General features: G+C 44.2%; 1 protein-coding gene across 3 annotated transcripts in view; it reads left to right on the top strand.

Annotated features, from left to right (window-relative positions):
- Positions 1–1,150: 1,150 nt before the first annotated feature.
- Positions 1,151–23,624, top strand: part of LOC120927474 (CD99 antigen-like) — a 73,919-nt gene continuing 51,445 nt past the window's right edge. The window contains exons 1-2 of one of the 3 annotated variants that reach the window (XM_040338177.1): positions 1,151–1,308; positions 1,400–1,489. In XM_040338177.1, the coding sequence (XP_040194111.1) occupies positions 1,435–1,489 (55 nt within the window). In that variant the 5' untranslated portion in view covers positions 1,151–1,308; positions 1,400–1,434. The remainder of the gene's footprint in view (positions 1,309–1,399; positions 1,490–23,624) is intronic. The other 2 variants (XM_040338175.1, XM_040338176.1) reach the window with 2 other exon arrangements.

Below are 23,624 nucleotides of genomic sequence, written 5' to 3'. Positions count from 1 at the left end.
TGTTTTCGTAAGATTGCGTCCAGAGGAGAAGAGAGGGAAGGAGTGAGTTGAAGCAGCGTTGGCCTTTTATGTATACAGAGTGTGCTGTTTTTTCGTTTGTTTTTTATGTGAGAAAAGTATATATATATATATATATATATATATATATATATATATATATATATATATATATATTTTTTTTTTTACGAGGCGTGTTTTCGTAAGATTGCATCCAGAGAAGAGAGGGAAGGAGTAAGTTGAAGCTGCATTGGCCTATTATACATACAGAGTGTGTTTTTTTTTTTTTTATGTGAGTAAAGTATCTTTTTTTTTTTTTTTGGTGTACGAAAAGCGTGTTTTCGGAAGATTGCGACCTGAGGCGAAGAGGGGGAAGGAATGAGGTGAAGCATCACTGGCCTTTTGTGTATACAAAGTGTGTGTTGTTTTTTTTTAATGTGAGGAAAGTGTATTTTTTTTTGGTGTACGAAAAGCGTGTTTTCGTAAGATTGCGTCCAGAGGAGAAGAGAGGGAAGGAGTGAGTTGAAGCAGCGTTGGCCTTTTATGTATACAGAGTGTGCTGTTTTTTTGTTTGTTTTTTATGTGAGAAAAGTATATATATATATATATATATATATATATATATATTTTTTTTTTTTACGAAAAGCGTGTTTTCGTAAGATTGTGTCCAGAGAAGAGAGGGAAGGAGTAAGTTGAAGCTGCATTGGCCTTTTATGCATACAGAGTGTGTTTTTTTTTTTTTTTTATGTGAGTAAAGTATCTTTTTTTTTTTTGGTGTACGAAAAGCGTGTTTTCGGAAGATTGCGACCTGAGGCGAAGAGGGGGAAGGAATGAGGTGAAGCATCACTGGCCTTTTGTGTATACAGAGTGTGTTTTTTTTTTTTTTTTTTTTTTATGCAAGAAAAGTGTATTTATTTTTGGTGTACGTAAAGTGTGTTTTCGTAAGATTGCGTCCTGAGGAGAAGAGAGGGAACAAGTGAGGTGAAGCAGCGTTGGCCTTTTATGTATACAGAGGAGCCTTGCTGCTTTCACAGGGACACACCCATACTGCCAGTGTCTTGTTACTAAAACCTTGTAGAAATTCAGGAGGGGGCTGGAACAGCTCAATCCTCCTCCGCTGCCTGTCTATTGGCCCTGGTCAACCCCCCCCCCCCCCTGGGCACATTTTGGGAGGAGAATGGTACAGGGGGATGGAAAGTTCTTTGCAGTCTGATTTTTTTTTTTTGTAACAGGGCGGAAAGTTTTCTCCAGGCTGTGAGAGAGAATTAGGCACGCTTTCCCCTCCCTGGAGCTGCTGAACTTGCTATACTGGTAAGGGACTGGTGCTCACAGCTCACAAGCTTGCTCTTTTCTGAGTCTGACCATTGTTTATAAGACCTTTTCCTATTTGTGTACCCAACAGCTGGCTGGTCGCTGGAAGTGAAGACGCACAACACGATGGCGAGACTCCCTGTTCTATTCTGTTTGCTGTTCCTCATCGCAGGGATCAGAGGTAAGATCACCTGAGTGGATCTCCAAGCTTTACCACCACCATACGTCTCCTTCTCTCAGCTGTGTAACTGACATTTTTTAAATATCATTGCACTTAATACCAATAACTGTCACTTTTTTTTTTTTGGTAATCCAGGTTCCTTATCCTGGTGTGTTAGCTTTGTGAATGGAGCCGTGTGTGTGTCAGGCTGGAGCGCTCTCTTTGTGTACGCCGTTCGATTTGCATGCTTGGGGAAGAGCAGCTGACAACTGTTTTAGGGCTTTCTAAATATAACCGGTGTGTGTGGATCTGTTTGAAAGAGATGCCCCTCCACCCTGCAGTGTGTGTGAATGCCAGCTCTTTGTCTCATTCGCCTGCAGATGGGTGGGGCACCCGACTCATTGTATAGGTGTACAAGGGGATTCCAGTGTTCAGGGAGGTGAGCCGCCCCCCCCAGGCTCATCATGTCTTCCTCCAACAATAGGTAACAAGGTGTGTGCCGCTTCTATACATACCTCTGTTCCAGAAGATACCGTCACGTTTGATGGGAAGAATTATTATTATTATTATTATTTATATAGCGCCAACTGTTTGTGCAGAGCTTTACAAAATAAAGGGAGACAATACAAGACCAGAGGGTCAATGTTATGGAAGAACGGTTTGCTATATTGTCTATGGGGCCCAATCACACCTAATTTAAAAGGCTTTTGCACCACACGGAAAAAGCGTTTCCTGTGGTGCGACATATTGCGTTTTTACCCCACAAACCTCAATCTGTGTGCATTTATAAAAATAAAAGCCATAAAAAAAATGTTTTCAAAACAAGTGAGTTTAGGGTAAGGCCTGATTTGCAATGGCATGCATGTATTTAAAGCGGATGTGCCACTAAACAAATATATTAAAAGCCAGCAGCTACAAATACTGCAGCTGCTGACTTTTAATATAAGGACACTTACCTGTCCTGGAGTCCAGCGGTGATCGCAGCAGATGACGAGCCGATCGCTCGTCACCCTGCTGCTCCCCCCGCCATCCACGCTGAGGGAACCAGGAAGTGAAGCGCTCGGGCTTCACTGCCCGGTTCCCTACGGCGCATGCGCGAGTCGCGCTGCGCCCGCCGATTGGCTCGGTATCTGCACCCCCCTCCCCCCTGAAAGGTGTCAAATGTGACACCGGAGGGGGGAGGGTGCCGATCAGCGGGACTCCACTTTAGAGTGGAGATCCGCTTTAATAATATTATTACCGGATGTATATAGCGCCAGACATTTGCAGGACATTCCTAAATACATGTAATGATTTTAGGCTGCCTTTACACCTCCTAAATCAGGGATCCTCAAACTACGGCCCTCCAGCTGTTGCAGAACTACACATCCCATGAGGCATTGTAACACACTGACATTCACAGTCATGACTAGGCATTATGGGAATTGTAGTTCCTGAACAACTGGATGGCCGTAGTTTGAAGACCCATGTCCTAAACGTACAACAAAACACGCAAGAATGCCCGTTTTTGCACTTGCGGTGCCATTAAGTGTTTAATGACGCTCCAAACACGTTTTGCTGCACGTCTTAAAAAAATAAAAATAAAAAATGCAACGCTTTACGACTGAAAAGGTTCTAGAGCTGCTTTGGGGCGCCTGTCGTTTTCAGGGCAGCCCATTCAAGCGACTGGGCTGCCCTATGCGTGACGTGTGTGTGAACGCGAGAGGGAACACGCATTCCTGCTACTCGGGTGTGAACGCAGCCTTAAATAAGATCATTCACACTGCGTCTACCTGCTTTTTAGGTGCATTCAGTTTAACTGCGTTTAGTGAAAATACATTTCTGTGCGTCCGGGGGAAGATTGGATGCGTCTAAATTTATCACACTCCAGCCATCATGCAACAAGTGGAATCCCGGTATTTCCCATGAGGCCTATTTACACCTATGTAACAGGCCTCCATTATTGCCTAGAAGGCCAATACACACCTATGTAATGTGCCTCTATTAGGGCCAATACACACATATATGCAATGTGATTCTATTATTGTCTATAGGGCCAATACACACCCATGTAATGTGCCCGTAGGGACAATACACACCCATGTAATGTGCCTCCATTTGTGCCCATAGGGTCAATACACACCTATGTAATATGCCTCCATTAGGGCCAATAAACACATATATGCAATGTGCTGCCATTATTGCCCATAAGGCCAATACGCACCCATGTAATGTGCCTACATTAGTGCCCATATGGCCAATACACACCTACTGTATGTAATGTTCTGCCATTAGGGCCAATACACACCTATGCAATGTGATTCCATTATTGTTTATAGGGCCAATTCACACCCATGTAATGTGCCTTCGTTACTCGCACCTATGTAAGGTGCATCCATTATTGTCTATAGGGTCAATTCATACCTATGCCATGTGTTTCCATACGACACGGAAAAACCATTCAGGTGTTTCTCTTTTGGTATGACATGTGTTTTTGGGCCCCATAGACTTCAATAGGGGTGCGTGGAAAGGCGTACGCACAAGTGTGAACGTGGCCAAGAGTACTTGACTTGGAAAGAATAAAGTTTGTATATACTGATAGCTACTAACCTCCTGTATCTAAATAACTTATCGCATGAACTGGGAAAGTTAGAGGTTGAATTTGATTGGTTACTGTTGGGACAGTTTGTGTCCAGGGCCATTCACCCATCCCTGTACGCCAGGGATGGACTGGCCATTGGGACTACAGGGAGTTTCACGGTGGGCCGATGGCTCAGTGGGCCGGCTTCAGTGACAGGGGACTGCCGCCCCCCTCCGCTCCCCTGTCTCTCCCTGCCCGCAGCGCTCATCTCCTCTCCCTCCCCACAGCACTCACCTTGGGGAAGCAGGGGAAGGACCAGAGGATCAGGCATGATGACAGAGGAGCAGACAGCTGACTCAACAGCTATGGCCTGGGAGTTTCTCACTTCTGCCCAATCTTAGCCCATGGGGGGGCACCAAACTGATTCTTTGCCCCGGGTGAAATAATGTCTAGCTTCCCCACTGGTACTGCCTATAAGAGTACCAGTACCAGCCGTTCTACTCTAATAAACTAGAACGGCTGGTGGCTAGTGAAGGGGGGAGAGGCGGCTTGGGTGGCTGGGGGGGTTGCGGGAGTTGTCCGGCCGCCATGGGAGAGACCTGTCAAAGTGGGCCAGTCTGGATGAAGTCCAGGGCCAAATTTTTGTCCCAGTCCAGCCCTGCTGTACGCATATAAGCGCTCCAATGTGTGGTTTTCAGCCAAAGCCTGCCATTGATTTGTATGCAAACCCCCATCGCTCCTGGGCGCAGAAATGTACGCTTTTATCGGCGGTGTGCGGCCCTCTGCGTCCCCGTAAATGAACCCTTAATACAGAGTATGGCTATAGACTGGCAGATGCTGCAGTCTGCCCATCCCTGGAGCTTTTGTGTGGTGAAGGGATTGTTCTTTTTTTTTTAAAGCAGTTGATTGGCAAAGATTTTACAGCATTGATATTTATTTCTATAGCTCCGGCTTCCTTGGCAGAGCTTCATGGTGGATCAGCTGATTTCGTGTTAGTAAAAGACGATTCGCGCTTTTCAGTCTGTTACAGCGTGATGAATGTGCTTACTCCATTACGAACGCTAGTTTTACCAGAACGAGCGCTGCCGTCTCATTTGCTTCTGAGCATGCACGTTTTTTTCACGTCGTTAAAGCCCACACACGACCATTGTTGCATGAAAGAAATTTGCACAGTATGGCCTGCCTTAAAGAATTTTTTACCCTAACAATACTACTTCTAATTCCTTATATGTGCTTGTATGAGAAAGTATCCTGTTCTCTTTGTATTGCTTCCTTTATGTGAAATCCCTGGTGTTCCTGTAATTCCCCTGCTATCCTATTAAAAACTGACCACACTAAGCAGGAGAGCACATTGTGGTCAATTCTCTAGCTATGCTGGGAACATAGCCTGCTCTCCCCCAATGATCAGACTTGTCCTGACACGCCCCCCCCCCTGCACAACCATTTGCTGGGAAGCTCAGTGTACTGCTGCTTCTCCTCCCCTCAGCTATAATGCAGCTGAGAACTGAGGGAATGTTATCCCTTATAGCTACAGTGGCACCTCGGATTGCGATTAATGTGGTTAACGAACGTTTTCCAATAAGAGCACTGTATTTAAAAAAAAAAATCCTAACTCAGTAACTGTTGTCTTGCAAAACGAGCAGGATTCTAACCAAAGTGGTGTGCAGTTCCGCGTTTGGCCTAAGGTGGGGGGGGGGGGGGGGCGCCGGAGCCGAGCCCATCGGCGCCGTTTAGAAAATCTTGGGATGTTGCATGCCATTGAAGTCATTGCGGAACAAATTATTTTAGTTTCCATTGACTTCTATGGAGAAACTCGCTTTGAAATGCGAGTACTTTGGATTACGAGCATTCTCCTGGAACGGATTATGCTCATAATCCAAGGTTCCACTGTATATGAAAATGTTTTTCCTTTAATTTTGTATTTTAAACTGAATTGGTTATTTTACAAAGTGATCGTTTACAGACACTTTAAGGTAGTGGTAAACCCTCACATATACCCACTGAAGTGACTGGCCTCAAGTGATATACAGAGATGAAACAAATCCTCCAACATAAGTTTTTATTTATTTTTGTACCTGTTAAAAGTGCTCAGTTTGCACAGCATTTCTTAGCTCCAGAAGGTGGGGAATCAGATGTTACACACTGCACAGCAGGGAGCAGAGTGTAATCTGAGACCTGAGTGTAGTCTTGTAAGGAAACATGCACAGCTGAGGCTGTCAATCACTTACTGTGTGCTAGAGGGGGGGCAGGGCCATCTCCTGGGATTCTTTGGTGTTATTAGTGACTTGTGTGATGGCAAGGGAAGGTGTTGTCAGACAGAAAATACACAAAGTGCTTTGGATTGAGGCTGATACACACGATAGAAAGATGCTTTGTTCATTTTTTTTCATTTCAGAAGTTTACAACCGCTTTGATTAACCACTTCCCCCCTGCCATATAGCAAAATGATGACTGCAAAGTGGTTCTGTTATTCTGACTGGGCGTCATATAACGTCCAGCAGGATAAGCTGCGATCGGTGGGGTGGTGTGTCAGCCTGACGCACCGCATCTCCGATCGAGGTAAAAAGCCTATGACGTAGGCGTGGACACATGATCAGCTGTGTCCAATCACAGCTAATCAGTGTAAACAGGAGTATCTGTGTATCGGCTTTTCCTCTACTCGCACTGACGGGCACGAGTAGGGAAGAGCCGATCGGCTGCTCTCCTGACGGGGGGGGGAGTCTGCGCTGATTATTTTATCAGGGATAACCACCAGGTTGGCCCACTAGTGCCCATCAGGGATGCATATAAGTGCCACTCATTACTGCCTCAACAATGGCCGTCAGTGCCCATCGGTAAAGGAGAAAACCTGCTTACTTTACAGTTTAATTTTTTGAAATTTGCGGTCTTTTTTTTTTTTTTTTTTTTTGTAGCACAAAAAATAAAAACCCCAGAGGTGATCAAATGAAAGCTCTATTTGTGAGGGGGAAAAAAACAAAAAACATTTTTCTTGGGTACATGGGTACAGTGTTGCATTACCAGTGTCTAAGTGCCCAGTATTAAAGTGGTTAAAGCATACCTTTCAACTTCAGAATGAGGGACAAATGAGCATACCCCCCAAACGAAGTTGTTGAGCGGGGGGGGGGGAATTCCGTGGATCAGAGTTGTTGAGCGGGGGGGGCACCGCGGATCGAAGTTGTTGAGCGGGGGGGGGGGGATTCCGTGGATCAGAGTTGTTGAGCGGGGGGGGGGGGGTCCGCAGATCAAAGTTATTGAGCGGGGGGGATTACGTGGGTCGGAGTTGTTGAGCCGGTGGTGGGGGGCCACAGATCGAAGTTGTTCAGGGGGGGGTCGGGGGGGTTGGCGCCAACCGATCGCGGGACTGCAGGATTTACCACAAATCGGGGGGGGGGGGTGCAGTGAAATCGCGGGACAATAGCACTGCTCGCGGGATGTTCCCGCGAAACCCGGGTCGGTAGGGAGGTATGGTTAACGAGAGGCTGAGGAGGAAGGGGTTAAGTGGCAGTAGTGATTGTATGTATGTATGTATGTATGTATGTGTATGTGTGTATGTATACTCTCTAGCTGAGAAACTAAACCTAAAATGAAGAAGACAGCCCTGGTATATAAATGACATCAGCACATATTGTTGTTTTCTGCCTAAACCTTTCCAGCCACACTGAAGCAATATTTATTAGTTGGCAGCTTGGCCAATGCAGAGCGTTGTGCGGCCAAAGTGTACAGAACTGTACAGGTATGACTAAGGCTGTTCAGCTTTGTTCAGAATATCCAAGAGAAGCAGCCTAGGCCAGGTCACACATGGATTTGGGGATTTATTGTAGGTTTATGATCTAACCTGAAATCCCGACTTCCCATGCAGTGTGATCAGACGTAGGGCAAGGCGTTTGCTGCACATAGTCAGCCTTAGATGTGTCTACAAAGAGTGAAAAGGTAAAAGCGTCAATCGCTAGTCTGAAGTCAGTATATACTCATTAGGTTACTCAGATGGAATTAAAGGCTTATATTAAGGTGTGTCTTAGCCCACAACGCGCTCATCAATATGTGCATAACCTCATACAAATGAACAGGCAGCCTGCTATTAAAAGGCTTTATGTAACTTGCTGATTAACAAACACACAACTTGTCTTTCTGAGAGCTTGTGTAGGTTTAAATTAAAGCCAAACTTTCTTTTTATTATTCCTTTAAAGCTGAACTCTGGGCATTACACAAACACCCTTGGGGCTCATTTACACTGTTTTCTGTGAAACGTGACTCACCGTGAAGCAAGGGCCAGCTTGCAGGCATTCAGGAGGCAATACTGCCATCCCCTTGAATGCCTGTGGTGGGGTGTGGGTGTGTGTTTCCCTTTTTTTTTTTTTTTTTTTTTTTTTTTTTTTTTCTTCAGCCAAACCTTTTTTTTAACCACTTAAGACCCGGACCATTATGCAGGTTAAGGACCTTGCCCCTTTTTGCGATTTGGCACTGTGTCGTTTTAAATGACAATTGCGCGGTCCTGCCTCCCAAACAAAATTGGCGTCCTTTCCCCCCCCCCCCCCCAACAAATAGAGCTTTCTTTTGGTGGCATTTGATCACCTCTGCGTTTTTTTTTATTTTTTGCGCTATAAACAAAAATAGAGCGACAATTTTGTAAAAAAATTCTATTTTATGTTACTTTTTGCTATAATAAATATCCCCCAAAAATATATAAAAAAATAAATAATTCCCTCAGTTTAGGCCGATGCGTATTCTTCTACCTATATTTGGTAAAAAAAATCGCAATAAGCGTTTATCGATTGGTTTGCACAAAATTTATAGCGTTTACAAAATAGGGGATAGTTTTATTGCATTTTTATTAAAATATATATATATATATATATATATATATATATATATATATATATATATATATATATATATATATATATATATATATATATATATATATATATATATATATAATTTTTTTTTTTTACTACTAATGACTGCGACATTATGACAACACATCGGACAATTTTGACACATTTTTGGGACCATTGTCATTTTCACAGCAAAAAGTGCTATGGAAAAAAATAGTTTACTGTGAAAATGACAATTGCAGTTTAGGAGTTAACCACTATGGGGTGCTGTAGGGGTTAAGTGTGACCTCATATGCGTTTCTAACTGTAGGGGGCTGGACGTGTGACGTCATTGATCGTCTTTCCCTATATCAGGGAACAGACACTGCCACAACGAAGAACAGGGAAGGTGTGTTTACACTCACCTCTCCACGTTCTTCAGCTCCGGTGACCGATCGCGGGACACCGGTGGCAATCGGGTCCCGTGGGCGCAGTCACGGCGCTTCGGACCGGGTCGCGAGCGCGCCTGCGACCCCACGGCTGGGCTTAAAGAGACTCGTACAGGTACGTGATTGTGCTATTCTGCCGACGTATATCGGCGTGAAGGGGTCCTTAAGTGGTTAATGGGAAGCTTGGGGTTTGGCCTGCAGTTGGGTAACTTCAATTATAGTAATTTTTGCCACAAAACATTGTGGATGCCTTGGTTAGGAGGGGCAGTTGAGTGAGGTAATAACTATTTTCGCCAACCTCAAGTGTAATTTAAAGCTGGCCATACATGGGTCGCGTGTTTCCCAAATAATCACCGGCAACACTGATCGTCTGTATTTTGACAGAGGGGAAGGCTTCCCATTATCAGAATACAATAACACTGCAGGAGGGATTACCCCATTCACATCGAATGTGTAGATGGGGCAATCAAGGCTTTTTTTTTTTTTTCCTCCAACCTGCTAATGTATGGGATGCCTAAGGCTTGCAGTGCACCCCCATCACACTGCAAGGGTAAATACTCATTAGGACCCCATTTATACAAGAGTCAGAGCCAGAATGATAGCTATCACTGCTCTGCCTATACAAAGAAATGACAGGCCGATGAAGGCTACAAATGTCTGCTGCTGATTAGACTTCAACCAATTACCTGCGGTTAGAGAAGGATAATTGCCCCTGGATGCAGACAGACTGGAGGTCATTTTACTAAAACTAGAGCGTGTAAAATCTGGTGCAGCTCTTCATAGAAACCCATCCGATTCTAGTTTTTCTTGCCAAAGCTTAACTGAACAAGCTGATTGGCTAACATGCACAGCTGCACCAGTTTTTGAGTGCTCCAGAACCCCCCCCCCCCCCCCCATTGCATCCAAGGATGAACATTGGTCCCCAACAGCTAATTGCTGGATGTGCGAATAGCCATGGACAGCTGCGGCCACTATCAGGCTGTTATTGCTTTGTAGAAGCTAAGTGGCCTTGGCTATTTACAAACACCTGTCATTCTGACCTCAGGAATCTTCTGGTTCTTGCTGCTGGAATTTTGCCCTATAGCCTTAATCGCACACGTGAATGAGGCCTACGTTTGGGGTAGAGGAATAAGTGTAATATAGCGTATTCCCTGCTTTGGCAGACCTCTGACAGTCACTTCTCTCCCATGTTCCAGGTTGTGAATGAAGCCTCGACGTCCTCGCATACAATGCAGGGTTGTTGGCCCTGCATTGTATGTGATTGTCAGTGTGCGGCTGCTCCTGAGCACCTTTTAGGCTGGATTCATACTTGTGCGGTGCGAATTCCAACTCTGTTATTTCTGCAAAGAGATAACAGAGCTGTTCAGCAGATCATCTCCATTTTAGCTGCGAATTTGGAGACCTGGGTGTATTAAGGAGAATGAGAGAAATCCTGATGAGAAATGAACACATCTGCTTATCAGATGCGTTCCCATAGAAGATAATGGGCCTGAATTCGCAATGCCTAGAAAACGTTAACGGTTTTTGGGCAATGCGAATGCATCGCACATATGTGAACCAGCCTCATTAAAATCAATGGGGCAGATTCACGTAGATGGGCGTATTTCTGGGCGGGCGTAACGTATGTGATTTACGTTACGCCGCCGCAAGTTTTTCAGGCAAGTGCTTTATTCACAAAGCACTTGCCTGTAAATTTGCGGCCGCGTACCGTAAATCACCCGGCGGAATTCAAATTCGGAGGGTAGGGGGCGTGTTTCATTTAAATGAAGCGCGTCCCCGTGCCGAACGAACTGCGCATACGCCGTCCCTAAAATATCCCGGCGTGCATTGCTCTAAATGACGTCGCAAGGACGTCATTGGTTTTGACGTGGACGTAAATGGCGTCCAGCCCCATTCACGGACGACTTACGCAAACGACGTAAAATTTTCAACGCGGGAACAACGGCCATACTTAACATAGGATACGCCACCTAGGGGGCAGCTTTATCTTTACGCCGGCATACCTCTTACGGAAACGGCGTATCTTTACTGCGACGGGCAAGTGTACGTTCGTGAATCGGCGTATCTACTAATTTGCATATTCTGCGCCGAACTCAATGGAAGTGCCACCTAGCGGCCAGCGGAAATATTGCACCCTAAGATACGACGGCGCAGGCCACCATATCTTAGGTAGGTTTTAGTGTATCTCAGTTTGAGCATACACTTAAACATGCGACGGGCTTAGATTGCGAGTTACGTTGGTGTATCTACTGATACGGCGGCGTAACTCTTTGTGAATCTGGCCCAATGTATTTTATAATGTTATGCGAATTGGATGCAGTTTAAGCCGCACTCAATTTGCATAGGTGTGAACCTGGCCTTAGAGAAGAGGCTTTAGAGAACCAGTCGCAGAGTATGGAGGATGCCTGCTGGAGCAAGGAATAGGGTAAGTATTCGTTTTGTTCCTCCACCTCCTAGACTTAATGAGTATTTTTAATCCTTTCAGTGCTGGAGGCTCCCTACAAGGATATTTTTGTGCAATCCAAGGAATTTTTAATTTAAGAGTTTTGGGTGAACCTCTGTTCTTTTTATTGGTCCTATAATCATCTCGCTTTATAATCTGACTGAGGTAGGGCCTTCTATTACAGCATTTTGGCAAATCTAGATTTTTTTTGTTTTGTCAGGTGAGCTTTATGCCCCTTTTCACACACTTGTGCGCCTTGGGACTGCAAAGTCGCATGACAAGTCATACACCATGATTTCCAGTACCGTTCATCTCTGTGTGACTTCAAGTCGCACCGACTTCAAAGTAGTTCCTGTACCACTTTGGTCCGACTTTGATGTGAGTTGCAGGCATTCCCTGAAGTTGCGGTGGTGCTAAAGGGGCCTTTCAGGGATATACAATGGTATGCTGTTCAGTGGTAGCTAAATATCTTAAAGATGTATGGAGGAAGCCCAGTGAGTTCCTGGGCTAGTATTGTTTTTTAATGGGCTTGTGTTGATGGCCAAAAGGCAGCTTGCCGTTAGCCTTGGTTCACACCAGGAAGTTGACCTTTTCCTGATCTAAGCTGCAAAGCCCTTCTTTTGTTTATCAATTAACTGTTTTTTTTTTTAAAAGGGCTGCTCAGACCTAAGCAAAAACTCATGTAGATGATCCCTATTGGTGTCTGATCTAGACTGGGAGATTTCTTCTCATTTCCTGTCACTACTGGGAGCGGTTGCGCCTCTGTGGTAGCATTACTACCTAGCAAACATTGACTTAAAGCTGATCCAGGCAGATCTAGACTCAAATAGTGCAGCTCTTGCATCATTAATGCATAAATAATTAAATGTATTTTTAAATGCAAGTCGTGTAAGTACCTGGATTGGAATCCCTGCAGAGCAGAGATCAGACTTTAAGAAGAAGCAGCACAAGGAGCCAGTTCTTTTTTTTTTTTTTTTTTTACTTCAGTGTTGCCAACCTACCAGATTGAAATTTACTGGCATTTCCACAAGTTACAAAATTACAGTTTTAAGTGCAATTTTAGAGTATTTTGTCTACAAACAAATACAACATGCCATTAGCAATATCATTTAAGGTAGATAAGGCAAAAAACATATTTTATTTTTGATATGGTAAATAGCTCAGGGACCTGCCTCAGGAGGTCAAGAAATTAGACTGCGCGGCACACACATAAAATTGACTCTCGCAGTGACACTGACAGCAGTGTGTAGCAGCACAGATGATGATGTCACAGTGACAGTCTCTCTCCAAACAAAGTGGTCTCTTCAGTCTAAACAGCACTGACGGTCCTGGTCCCAGCCTGCCTTGCTCCCATACCGCAGACCAGCACACGAGGCTCTGGCTGTTCTGCTTGGCTCCATTGCACCATGACCTCACACGACATGCTCGGGCACCACCTCCACTAGAGATTGCCTAATCGCACTGTAGCATACACTCGGATGGTCCCAGCTGGCTACGGACCAAGCCGAGCGTTAGACATATTTTTTTACTGGCAACCTTTTACTTTTACTGGCGAGAAAATTGCCTTTTTTTTTTTTACTGGTTGCCAGTAAAAATAGTGGCGGTTGGCAAAACTGGTGCTAACACACAGCATGCTGATTGGTTGGAAGAGCAAAGTGATAGAAAGATGAGCTCATTAGTGTGCTCCTCCTTTCATAAGCTTGACATAAGCGAGTGGAAAATTCTATCTATCTATCTATTTATCTATCTATCTATCTATCTATCTATCTATCTATCTATCTCTCTATCTATCTCTCTATCTATCTCTCTATCTATCTATCTATCTATCTATCTATCTCTCTATCTCTCTATCTATCTCTCTATCTATCTCTCTATCTATCTCTCTATCTATCTCTCTATCTATCTCTCTATCTATCTCTCTATCTATCTCTCTCTCTATCTCTCTATCTATCTATCTCTCTATCTATCTCTCTATCTATCTCTCTATCTATCTCTCTATCTATCTCTCTATCTATCTCTCTATCTATCTCTCTATCTATCTCTCTATCTATCTCTCTATCTCATATATATATATATATATATATATAAATGTGTTAAGCTTTAAAGGTAATCCTGGCAGGTATAAAAGGCACAAGTGCAGTTCATGTTGTCAACACGCTAAATCAATGGACCCCCAACAAATCTGCATTGCAGTGCTTTGTAATGCACTGCGCACTGGCGTGCTGCGTTGGGAAATAAATTTGGCAAAGGTCCATGTTTTAGGTTCATTGTGGTGCATTTGGCAGCCCATTGAAATTGGCATTTCCATGCATTAACACCACTTCAGACTGAATAGGTTAAAATGTATGTAAACCTCAACAATGAACTTTGCTTATTTAGTGCCTTTTTGGTAAAACTTTTTGATAGATTGGAAAAAAAAAACACCTGTTGATCCTGCCGGAAATCTTGCGATCTGTGCTGGCTGTTATGTAGTTTTTGTAATCCTCACAGCAAAAATAATATCAGTATGGCAGCCAGGCAGCTAGCATTTTCAGAAGAGGGCAGCAATACAGGCTCCGTTTGGTTTTAAACATTACTGCTGTTTTTGAGTTTCTCCTTTTTTCCTTGTGCCCACCAGTGAAATGAGAGGATGGACAAATGGAAGTTTGTGCAGTAACTACCCAGAATGCTTTACTGGCCCAGTGTTTACCTATAACCCCCTCATTTTGAGAAAGTACATCATAGAACGGAACAGACTTTTCCGACAGTTGTCTAATTTCAGTTTAGTTTGGGACAAAGTGGTCATATTAAAAAAATAGAATAATAAGCAAGTTGCAGAACCTTAGGAAGCTAAAAAATATTCCCTACACATTCTTATACCTGTTGCCATCATCCACTGCTATTTTTATTGGTTGAATCTTGAGGAGAAGATCTATGACATAATAGTGAGCCTCATGCACATGACTGATTTGAAAAGTTGTCCATGCTGCATCTAACCTGCTGTGTCTCCATACACTTTACACTGGCTGCCGGCATGCAGAGCCTGGTAGCTCAAACCACATAAACAGATTCATGGTGTACAGGCCTCAGCACTTGTGTGAATGAGGCCCATTTAAAGGGTACACTCACCATTCAAAAAAAACTGTAGGGTGAACTTACCCCCCCTCCTCGCCCCGGTCTTGCTGACTTGGATTGCGGGGATCTCCTGTTCTGAGCCCCGGTATATCCACGTCAGGAGCTTGGGGCTTAGAAATCCCCTCAGCTGAATGTCCAAAACGTACCTCATCAGCAGGGACATTTTGGAGCATTCTAATTGGTCTGCACCGCCCATGTGATAATGCTGACCAACTGGCAGCCGCATAGCCCATCCTGTCAGCTATGAAGACGATGCATGGATGCCGAGGGGATTTTCAAGCTCCTGACACGGACATACCGGGGCTCAGAACGGGGGATTCTGCCTTCCTCATAGCATGCTATGAGGAAGGCTCCGGCCGAAACATGTTGGCACTTTAGATGTCGCACTGCTGTTAGTGATCAATAAAGATTTAAGAAGCAATCGAGTTGCTGGCAATTCTTTCTATTTTGATGTTTATGGGACACAACAAGCCATTTACATACATACAGTGTAAAATACAATTAAAATCAGAATTGTGAACGCAAACTTTTTTATTTTCTTGCTCTACACAGCTAAATGCTATCGATTAAAACCAATATGTGCGAATGGACCCGCAACATACAATACTGCTGCGTTCACATCCATGTAAATTAAGGATCTGAATTCAATGTATGTGTGTTTTGAACACACTCCGTACCAAGACAGCAGGCCTTCCTGGACGCCTAGAAAAAAATAAACCTGTAAAATGGCCTAAATCATAAGGTGTGTGTGTGTTTTGGTTGTGTGGGTTTTTTTTTTTTTTTTCTGCACTACCCAAGAGCTATAGCTCCCTGAGGCCCAGTACAGTTTGTGTGATTAATCCCGGCAGTTTGTTTGTTTCTGCAGCCAGTTGATCTCACCACCTGCTGCCACAAATATGTTTTACCGCACTTCCAACCGCCAGTATTGCTTAGGAACGAGTCTGGTACTGCTATAATGCTACGTGATTGCGCTTTGCTCTGTATTCACAGATTTTGGCTCTCCGCCTCAGTTTCTGCTATTAATCAGTTTTTGAACTCTGAAAACAGATTTAATTTTTTTTTTCCATTTGGTTAGTTTTGTATTTATAACGTGTGTGTGTGTGTGTGTGTGTGTGTGTGTGTGTTTTTTTTTTTTTTTCCAGTTACTTTCTGGTTTTGAAACCTAGACAAATGTCATTACGTCTCAGGAGTTATCGGGAGGGGGAGGAGGGTTTTTTTTTTTTTTACCAGCTAAACATGCCCTCTTGCCTGCATGTCTGAGCTAAGAGCAGATGGATTCCATCAAGTAAATGCTACACAAATGATCTGCCCCTACTCAAGATGGCTACATCCATGAAGGCTTGGAGTGTTTTTAAAAGGTGATTTCTCTGCAAAATTAAAACATGGAGACATGGATGGATTCTGTTTTAGTTAAATGCTCAAATACAATGTAGTTCCGCTTTGAAAGGAAGAACTTCAGCCTAATTACAATGCAGTATAACATGCAACATGCAGGGATATACAATGTAATGCTGACATATAATCACCCACATAGGTTGGACTTGTGTCTTTTTTTTTTTTCTTTTTTCTTCCTCACCTTCTATGTAACTATGTAACATTTCCTTACACGTTTTTAATATAAAGCCTAGTACCTGACACCCTCAAATTTTGTGTTACTTTAAAAAACAAACAAAAAAAAAACACAAAATTTGAGGGTGTCGGGTACTAGGCTTTATATTAAAAACGTGTAAGGAAATTTTACATAGTTGCATAGAAGGTGAGGAAGAAAAAAAAAAATTGAAATGAATGTACAAAAAAATGGGCACCACTAGTCAAATTACAAGTTTTTAGATTTTCAGGATAAAAAACTAAAACATTTTATTTTAATATTTTTTTTTTTTCTGATTAATATTTGTTGAATCTTAACTATGGAGCCAGATTACTTTTTTTCTTGATGAGCACCTTGTCTAGTTTTTACTGCTATCCAGGGCTGTGTTTGAGGGATTTCCCCTTTATTTCTCATCCTGCTCTCAATATTTTACCAGACAGGAAGTGAGTGGAACATTTCAACAGCAAAATGGAGAGAAATAAAAATGGTTCTCTTTTTAGTTACTATGTGGGTAAACACAGGCCTTGTATTGGTGTATGTGGTAGTACACCCGTGTAAATGAGGGGCATATTTGAAAAGCAATGAATGGGATTTTCACCAAACATTGACTGATAAATCAATCGCTGTCATTTAAAATCACATTAACCTGTAAGATTCACTTGCAGTAATTGTTTGGTAAATGTCAGATTCACTACTTTATAAATCAGATGACGGCCAATAAGTTAATATCCAAAGTGCAGTACATCCAGGACAGCATACAAACATTTCTGAACCAGAAGCATTCTGCCAAACAACATAGGTATAATTCCTTATGGGCCACTTCACACTGCTGTGCTGTCCAACATTAGATGTGATTCGCGCCACACTGCAGTGCAAATCGCATGCGATGTCTGTGCAATGTGAACACAGCCATACAGACTGGCTAAATTTGCATCGCATTCAGACCAACCTTGCACAGCACCCTTTTTTTTTTGGTCTGGAGCAGAATCAGATCGCATTGGTGTTCACACCCATGCGATCTGATTCCTGTCTGAATTTGCAGTGGTATGCAAGGAAGTTGTATTTAACTAGCCCAAAGAAACTGTGTGGGTTGTAAAGAGGATTGTTGGCTACAGTGTTGCCAACCTACCAGATTGAAATTTACTGGCACGGCACCCAAAATTTACTGGCACTGCCCCTTTTTTACTGGCATTTCACAAAAGTTACTAAATTACATTTTAAGGTGCAAATTTCAGTATTTAGGCTATAAACAAGTACACTAGGCAAATTGCAATGTGATTTAAGGTAGATATTAAGGTAAAAATACATATTTTTGTTAATTTCAATATATAATACGGGCAAATTATGCCCCTGCCTTCACCCCCCCTCTGCGGTGCCACAATCTCCCCCTGCCTCCATCGTCCCCTGCCTCCATCCCCCTCTGCGGTGCCACCAACAACCCCTGTCTCCATCCCCCCACCCTCTGCGGTGCCACCATCCCCCTCTGTGGTGCCACTATCTCCCCCTGCCTCCATCCCCCTCTGCGGTGCCACCGCAGCCACCATCACCCCCTGCCTCCAATCTCCATGCGCAGTTCCAAGCCGAACCGATCTCGGCTATTTTTACTGGCGCATTCCCACAAACACAGACCTTTACGAACGGGGGGGAGTGCCAGTTTTTACGAACTGTCCGTAAAAAATACAGACGGTTGGCAACGCTGGTTGGCTAACTGTGGTGTACATGTGGGCTCACACACACACACACTCACCTGGAGACCTAGCAGCCAATGTTTTTCTTCAGCCTCAGAAGATCTTCTCTCCCTTTCTTTTAGTTACATTGTCGCAGCTTTATTAGCAGGGATTCGCCTTGCCAGGGAGAAATCGTACCCTTGGGCTTTGTTTAGGTGGCATGTCTGTCTTGAATTTATGGCTAGGACAGTTGGGATCCCACAGTGCTACTACAAACTATGCTTACAAATGTTCCCTCCCCTTTACTGCTATCTATTCTACCCAGGGCAGATCCTAGGGTCATATGCGCCTGGGTGCAGAAATATTTCTGGTGCCCCCACATGGGTGTGGTCATTTTACTGACTCCTCCCCTTTACAAATGTTTCTATGGCAATGACTCAACCACAGAGATGCTCCCCCATGAAGTCTTTATTACCCTGGGATCCTTACATGATCTCTTAACAATGAACAAAATACAGGAATAGAAGCAGAGTACTTTATTGGGACCTGATGGACAGAGAGGGCTTCTGTTAGAGAGTCTGTTAGAAAAAAAAACAGAGATACTACAGACATGATACAGGAGATGGTCAGAGACTGCAGACATGATACAGGAGATGGTCAGAGACTGCAGACATGATACAGGAGATGGTCAGAGACTGCAGACATGATACAGGAGATGGTCAGAGACTGCAGACATGATACAGGAGATGGTCAGAGACTGCAGACATGATACAGGAGATGGTCAGAGACTGCAGACACGGTACAGGAGATGGTCAGAGACTGCAGACACGGTACAGGAGATGGTCAGAGACTGCAGACACGGTACAGGAGATGGTCAGAGACTGCAGACACGGTACAGGAGATGGTCAGAGACTGCAGACACGGTACAGGAGATGGTCAGAGACACATCAGTTCTGGACGGACACACACCTATGCTCAGAACACTAGTTCTGGATGGACACAAACAAGGAGAGAAGGAGGAAGGGGAAAACTCTGCCACTTTGGCGCCCCCACCTCTGCAGGCGCCTGGGTGCAAAGCACCCTGTGCACCCTGCCTAGGATCGGCCCTGATTCTACCCAACCTGTGAGGGAAATCTTCTTTTATTTTTATTTTTTGTCTCATAGAATATGCAAACCGCATCCAAGTTGCACTGAAAATCTGATCACAGCAGTGTGAACCTAGGCTATTGAGATGTTTACTTTTCAGGTATTCATGGTGGCATCTGGAAAACATATCAAGTGTGGAATACTGTATATGCTAGAAAATGTTTTCTGCAAATCCAGTGTATGTATAGCTAAAGAATAACAACCCCTTTTAATGGTTTATTATAGCAGGATATCCTGAACTCCGGTTTGTTACTGAACAATTTTACTCTGTTTTAGACTGAAATTTAAAAAGTGTGTGACTCATAGAACAGGAATGACCGTTTATATCATCTGATTCAAATTACACAGAGGACTGCCACACTTGGAAAACATTCGGTAAACTCGGCGGTAACAAGAGAAATTAAATTTTTAAGTTACTAACTGCAGGCTTAGAACGAACTCTACATGAGTTTGGTTCACTTTGCCCCATGTAAGCTCGCACCGCATGTTGTGTGCTGACTTTGCTCTCTTGGACAGCACATTGATTACTTCTGCCTGATCAAAGCTGAATGACAAATGCTGTGGCTTTGATACCTGGCAGCTGTTCGGTCTCCACAACAGATATCTTGACTGTTTCTCAATTCATTTCTGGTTCCCGCTAACCACACACCAGCACAACAGAGACCGTTTGAATAGAAGAGGGAGATCACTTAGAGTAGGGATACAATAGCGATTAAACCTCTTTGCTACTAAGGCAGGCCAAACATGGTGCAAGTTTTCTTACCTGCAACTATGGGGTGCTGACAGGGGAATTCCTTCTGCCTAGACATTGTATTCTCCTCCCGGTGGGGAAAGCGCGCCCTCCCCTCGGGAGAAGACCTACTGGAGGCTTTAGAAGGCGCTAGCGATCATCGCAAGTAAAATTCAGAAGGCTGGTTGCATTCAGCCTGCCCATACACGGTTTGAATCTCGGCCGGTTACTTGCTGCTGATCATCTCATTAAGGCAGTGCTTCTCAATTATTTTCTGTCATGCCCCCCCTAGGAAGAAGAAAACATTTCGCGCCCCCCGCGCGACTGTAAATAGTATCATTTGTCTATAAAATTGTTATAAGTACACCTCTGCATAACACTGTATCCACATATCCCCCCACACAGTATTGCCCTTCTTCACATATCCCCCCACACACAGTATTGCCCTTCTTCACATATCCCCCCCACACACAGTATTGCCCTTCTTCACATATCCCCCCCCCCACACAGTATTGCCCCATCACATATCCCCCCCACACAGTATTGCCCCATCACATATCCCCCCACACAATATTGCCCCCTTTTACATGACACCATCACATACCCCCCCCACAAAGTATTGCCCCCTTTACATGACCCCCATCACATATCCTGCACACAGTTTCCCCCATCACATAACTCCCCTTTTCCCCCCACAGCACAGCCCCCACTCCTCCTTAACATTTCCATATATTTTTCCTCCCTCTCCACTCCTACCTGTAACTTTTCAGCGCGGAGAGCAGGAGGCGGGACATTCGTCAAGTGAAGCCGCAGCAGCACTGGGCGGGGCAGGGAGACTTTTGGGCGAACTGGTGATTGGCTGCTAGGATCGCCTCCTAGCAGCCAATCACCTGCCGTCCAACATGACAGGCTGCTACCTCTCTGGTCCCGTCCCCCAGTTCAAAAATGTCCCGCCTCCCGCCGTCCGCTCCTCTAACTAGTGGAGGAGGCTGGGGACAGAAGCGGATACTAAATGGCGCGATCGCCGTGGTCCGGAACGAGCCCCCCTTTATGGAGCCTCGGGCCCCCCCTGGGGGGCGCGCCCCACTATTTGAGAAGCACTGCATTAAGGTCTCATTTACACTTGCTTCGTCTTCAACACACATTAACGCCTAGTTTACACTTGCTCCAAAACAAGGCTTCGGACAGGCTTTATTAAAGCTCTCTGAACGCCCCTGTCACTAAATAAAATGGTTAGCTTGCAGTCCTGGCTTTGCTTCAAAATATACCTCATGTAGCTTTAGCGGGTCTTCAAAGCCTCCATAGAAGTCTACGGCAAAGTTTGCTTGAAGCCCCAAGCAAGGTGTAAACAGGACTGTAAGTTAACCATTTAATTTAGTGACAGGAGCTTTGACTGGCGTTCAGAGAGCTTCAACAAAGCATGTCCGAAGCTTTGTTTTGAGACAAGTGTAAACTAGCCCTAACGGTACCCTGGTTTTACAGTGTGATTACAGTTGGATAACAATCAGTTTAATCTCCCAGAAGCAGAGAGATTTCATCACTAGTATAGCCCTTCAGGGGTAATTGACAGTGTCACGTATCTGATGGTAGAGCCCAATATGCAGGGAAGAGGCCTCTTACACCTCTGACTCCAGAACCCCTGCTAGAGCAGATGGGAAGCTCGGGATTGCAGAGTGGCACAAGCGCCAGGCAGGAACACTGGTGCAGGAGCTGAGCTTTGGGAGACAATGCGAAGATGTTTGCAGTATAGGTGATGGCTGGAACAGCTGAAGGCAGGAGCAACTGCAACTGGTGAACCTTGGCACCCCAGCTGTTTTGGAACTACGTTTCCCATGATGCTCTGGCACTCTGCAGTGTAGTGGAGCATCATGGGAAATGTAGTACCAAAGCATCTGGGGTGCCAAGGTTCGCCATCACTGCACTAGGCCTTTTCTTCTCTCTTGTTTGTCTAAATGCATCCAGCCACTGCATATTTCATGTTTATTTTGAAAGTCTGCTGGCAGCAGGACTCGACGCTTCGCCTTTATCTCCCGAATTTTCCCCTGTAGTAAAAAATACACTGTATATTCCTCCTATACTGTTTTGCAATGCTTGTAAAGTATCTTTTGTTTTGCTGGGATATTCAGAACAGTTTACTGCTCCACCTTTTGCTGTACAAATGTTGTCGTGTAAACAAATGTCTGTCTAATGTTTTGCATGCGTCTCAGTGAATGAATCCTGAGACTAAATCGCATTAGCAGGAACAATGGGGCTCTTTGTCATGTGTGCAACTTTCATCCTGCAGATTCTTTGCCACACCCTTGTACAGATGTCAGTCGTTTTACTAATACATTATGTCCTTTCTGAGTTTGCTCTACTTTTTTTTTTTTTTTTTTTTTTTCCTTTCTTTTTTCCTTTCTTTTTTCTCTTTATGCAATGAATTGGTTGATATCTGCAATCCCTAGCAAGAGCAAGCAAATTCTAAACTGGCGATGTTCCCAATTGCAATTTTTTAATAAATAAAAGCACCACTAATGCATTGTATTTAAAACTACCGGTAATGCCTGTAAGAGTCCTCTTTTAGGCTAGGTTCACACTGCTGCGAATTCAAAATCGCGGTAAAATCGAGATTTTGCCATGATTTTGCCGCGATTTAAGAGACATCTGTGCAGGGTTCAATGTAAATCGCGGCCCAAAATCGCAAAAAGTAGTACAGGAACTACTTTTTGAAATCGGTGCAGCGCCGCAGATGCGGCGTCGCACCGATTAGGACGGTGCCATTGCCAGCAAATGCCGCCGATTTGAGATGCGATTTGACATGTGAAATCGCATCTCAAATCGTACCAAATCGTACCCAGTGTGAACCTGGGCTAAAAGGGTTTAAAGCTGAACTCCGGGGAAAGAAAAAATAGCTTCCTTTCAATGGGGCTGTCCACTGATGGGGTTAAAAGCTAGTTTACGACTAGGGGGCCACAAGAAGTAATTTTACTTGCCTATCCTGTTTTCTGGCAGACTTTCACAGACTGTAAGACCGGTCCCCACAGCTTCTTCTTCCCTATGCTCTATGTGCCACTCAATAATTTGGGTGTGGGGACAGATTGTCCTCTCCTGAGTTGCAAATCTAATAATTGTCAGGAGTTCCGATAGGTGTTTCAGGGTTCATCCATGTTAAAGCCCAGGTTCACACTGGGTACGATTTGAGATCCGATTTCACATCTCAAATCGCATCTCATATCGGCAGTATTTGCCGGCAATTGTCGGCAATGGCACTGTCCTAATCGGTGCGACGCCGCATCTGCGGCGCTACACCGATTTCAAAAAGTAGTTCCTGTACTACTTTTTGCGTTTTCGGGCCGCGATTTACATTGAACACTGCACAGATGTCTCTTAAATCGCGGCCGAAATCGCGGCAAAATCGCAGCTGCGAAATCGCGATTTTGAATTCGCAGCAGTGTGAACCTAGCCAAAAAGGCTGAGAGAGGCTCTAGTGACACCATAGTGAAATTGCTTTGCTCTTCAGTTTATGAACCTCGGAGTAAAGTTACAAATGCAACACTTTATGGCCACCGGGATCTTTTCATGTACACATGATTGTCACTACTATGTAAAGTAGCGGAGTCTAATTAATTAAACATGTATGTGTTGCTTGTCACAGTTTAGTGAAGC

Source organism: Rana temporaria, chromosome 2, assembly GCF_905171775.1.
Source record: "Rana temporaria chromosome 2, aRanTem1.1, whole genome shotgun sequence".
NCBI classification, from domain to species: Eukaryota; Metazoa; Chordata; class Amphibia; order Anura; family Ranidae; genus Rana; species Rana temporaria.
This window is presented reverse-complemented; position numbering and strand designations above follow the sequence as displayed.